Below are 3,564 nucleotides of genomic sequence, written 5' to 3' on the forward strand. Positions count from 1 at the left end.
TAACGATATTTAAAAGAGAAATGCCCTTAAATGATTGAAGCATTGATGTAAAAGGAGGGAGCCCAAAGTTACTTGCACGAATAATCCGCCACCAAACATGGTTCTTCCATGCTTTGCACTACGTTCCAACATGTTCATTTTCTCTCAAGCATCTTACACGTAACAAATGCAGTGTACATCGACCATATGTGGTTTCAATTTATATAAATTCTATCGACATAACCAGATTCTTTTTTTATAACATGAACCGAATTAGAATCTCTTTTTCAACCATCAATATTTTTTTCTGTAATATATTGAATTGGAAATGAACAAAAAGAAAAGTACACAACGAAATCTATGATAGGACACGGTTGCGTGGAAAGCAAATAAATTTGAGACAGCTAACCTTGAGACATTATTCAACGGCAGCGTAACTAAACTAATCAAACCCATGTAGCTTAGGTTTATTATACAAGTTTCTAATTATATCTACAATTATTATTTGATTACGCCGAAGGTTCAAGTCCAATCAGCTAACTTTTTCCATAAATAATGGGTGAACTTAATTATTAGGTATTTGACCAGATCACTAGTTATTTTACCTAAACATAACAAAAACTAATTTTTTTGGACGGCGAAATTTACGTTTCTATGATTCATTCAATTTTTTTTCATGCTATTTATTTTAGTTATACACGCCTACTTTATAATCTGTTAACTACTAAGAAATGTACTAATTAGAAGACGGTGCGATATGATAACATTAACATGGTGTGTGTGTGTTTTAATTAGTCTCATGTTCTTTTTCAGTATTTGTTCTATTACAAAAACATAGATTGTTCCCACATTCCATCCCAAAGTACTCCTTCATCACTTGGTTAGCAACAAAGAATCGGTTGTCAACAGCAGACAGAATGCGGAAGTGGAAAGGCAATGCAAATACAACTTGTGTCTTTTGTCAGGAACCGGAGGAGACGAGAGAACACTTGTTCTTCTTGTGCCCATACACGTTTCAGATATGGGATGAGCTCACAAGAGGGCTGCTTCTAGACAACTTCACGGCAGATTGGAAAGAGCTTCTAAAGTTACTCATGGAACGAAACATAGACCAAACAAAGACATTCATTCTTCGGTACGTGTTTCAAAACATCATTCACTCCTTGTGGCGGGAAAGAAACAACAGGAGGCATGGAGAGCAACCATCACCAACTGCAACACTAGTCAAGATGATCGATAAGAACATCCGAAACCGGCTTAGCACACTTCAGAGGGGAGACAATTAAAGTATGAAGATGGCATAGTCCTTTGGTTTGCAACAAGAGGAAATCAAGTCTAGAAATTCCAAATTTCTTGTAGATATTTTTGAATTTTTTTTACATTCACTTGTAATACCTAGTAACTTTTTCTTTTGAATATAATTCAACATCATATTCAAAACAAAAAAAACATAGATAGTGGAAAGAAATCGATTCCACTTAATTGGTCTAATTTTCTTATAACTTGAGAAAATCGTTCAGTAATTTTGATTGAAAACGGTTATAGTTTTGTGAGTACAATCAAACAAATATAAAAAGAATTGAATAAAACGAGAATAGAAAGAGAAAACATGTAACTTAAGAAACAAACAAAACGGCTAAACAGCTCATATCTTGGCCGCGTACAGCCCACGTAAAATCCAGTTTATAACTTTCGATTATTTTATATAAACATAAACAAACTTATTTTCTTGAATAATTTTAACATCAATATATCTCTCTCTCCGCGTCGACCAAACTTGCAATTTGCAAACGAAAAAAGCTCCTTTCTTTTGTATTATAAATATACACACATAAGTGCCCACACAACTTCATTCATCACCACAATCACCTGAAGAGCCAAAGCAGCAAAAGAAACAAAAAAAAAACAAGAAGTGAAGTCAGATCTCGAAAAAGAGTTTACGAATCCATGGGGGAATCAAAGAAGAAAAGCAGATCAATGGCAACACAAAGAGCTTGGAGTCTTGTGAGAATGGCTCTTCTATGGGGAAGAAAAGGTGGAATCTTCAAGAGATGGCACATGTTTGAGCTCCGTAACTTGTTCTCCAAGCATCTCAAAGCCCTAAATCATCATAACAGCGTTGACAACAACCGTTATCTCACACGTTACGGCGAGAAACAGCTTTCTTTCGACGAGACGCCAATATTTAACGTTAAAATGCATCGCCCTACATCCATGAGGTTCCTCTTGCCTTGCATTGCTCGTCCCGCTGACTTTGACTACGATTTCGAATTGGATGGTACTCAAGATGATACTGACGATGTTAGATCCTACGGCTACTACGATGGTTCTTGTAATGAGAAATGTGATCGTTCGGCGAATGATGATCAAGAAGAGGAAGAAGAGAAGGGTGTTGATGTGAGAGCAGAGGAGTTCATTGCTAAGTTCTATGAGCAGATGAAGTTACAGAGGCAAATCTCTTATTTGCAATACAAAGAACACAACGACGTCGTATGATGATTTATCACTTCATTTTGATTCTCGTGTTTTGTTTTTTTTCTCTCAATTTTGATGAAAGAAGTTAGAACCATAAGCCTGAAAAGAAAAAAAAATATCCATTCATTTATATTTGTTATTATATTCCACATTAGAGAATTAACAGAGTAAACATATTTTGTAACAGAGGACCGAGCAGAGTAATAACTAGTAGCTTATTATTATTCCAAAAGATATGCTGGAGAACCAAAAGAAATATATAAACGTCGGCTCCAATGGCAAAACATCAACAATTAGCATCCAATGGCAAAACAATAAAGTACGACTTTGATCAAGGGGCCAACAGAAGCACCTTCAAGAACAGCAGAAACAAAGAGAAGAGAAGGCCTCTTTTGCTGAATCAAAACAAACAACAATATCAGGCAAATGGAACTTTAGTACAATAAGAAAGCAGCCAATTCATTATTAGGTATATAAAGCCTTTGTACGTGTTCAGAAGGAGGACATGGAAGTAGTCAAATCATAGTTCCAACACATCCAATCGTTTTAAGAATACCACCAATATTCCAGAGTCCATGGAGGTAAGCCCCAAAGGGAAAGTCTGAAACAAGCCGACCCATTTTTTTTTTATAAATATAATTAAATATTCTCATAAATATCTAATTAAACCAACCAATAACATAATAATTAAACCGTAAGTCAAAAATACTATTTTATGAATAAATAAATAATTCGACCAACAAAACCAAAAATAACTGATAATCCTAACCGGGTTCCAATAACCAAAAACACCAAAAATAAAACAAACGAGTTCCTAAATCATCCTCTCTTCCTTGCCATGATTCCACGATCACACTTTATCTTTACCTGCATCAACAACACAATGAGATGCGTAAATATTATCATAAATACTTAGTGAGGCGATCCTCCCATCTACGAGCTATACACACAAGCAAATACAAAGGTATAATCACGAATACAATACAAACAAACCAGTCATTGAACAATTCACCCAAAACACATTCACCACACCTACATATCATCACACAAAACAAATCACACAACCCAATCGCTCAGATAAGCTCATGGTCACGCACTCACCTTAACAAA

The 3,564-nt window shown here is 35.3% G+C and overlaps 1 protein-coding gene across 1 annotated transcript; it reads left to right on the plus strand.

Moving 5' to 3' along the window:
- The first annotated feature begins 1,829 nt into the window (after window positions 1–1,829).
- AT5G38700 (cotton fiber protein) lies at window positions 1,830–2,982 on the plus strand. Its single transcript, NM_123231.4, has one exon. It carries the CDS (start codon window positions 1,927–1,929, stop codon window positions 2,473–2,475), a length of 549 nt encoding a protein of 182 aa, NP_198686.2. The 5' UTR covers window positions 1,830–1,926; the 3' UTR covers window positions 2,476–2,982.
- The last annotated feature ends 582 nt before the right edge of the window (window positions 2,983–3,564 follow it).

This window comes from Arabidopsis thaliana, chromosome 5 (assembly GCF_000001735.4).
Source record: "Arabidopsis thaliana chromosome 5, partial sequence".
Taxonomy (NCBI): domain Eukaryota; kingdom Viridiplantae; phylum Streptophyta; class Magnoliopsida; order Brassicales; family Brassicaceae; genus Arabidopsis; species Arabidopsis thaliana.

Bases quoted from the DNA above. Each gene is read 5' to 3' on its own strand.
- AT5G38700 (NM_123231.4), top strand. From the start codon at position 1,927: ATGGGGGAATCAAAGAAGAAAAGCAGATCAATGGCAACACAAAGAGCT.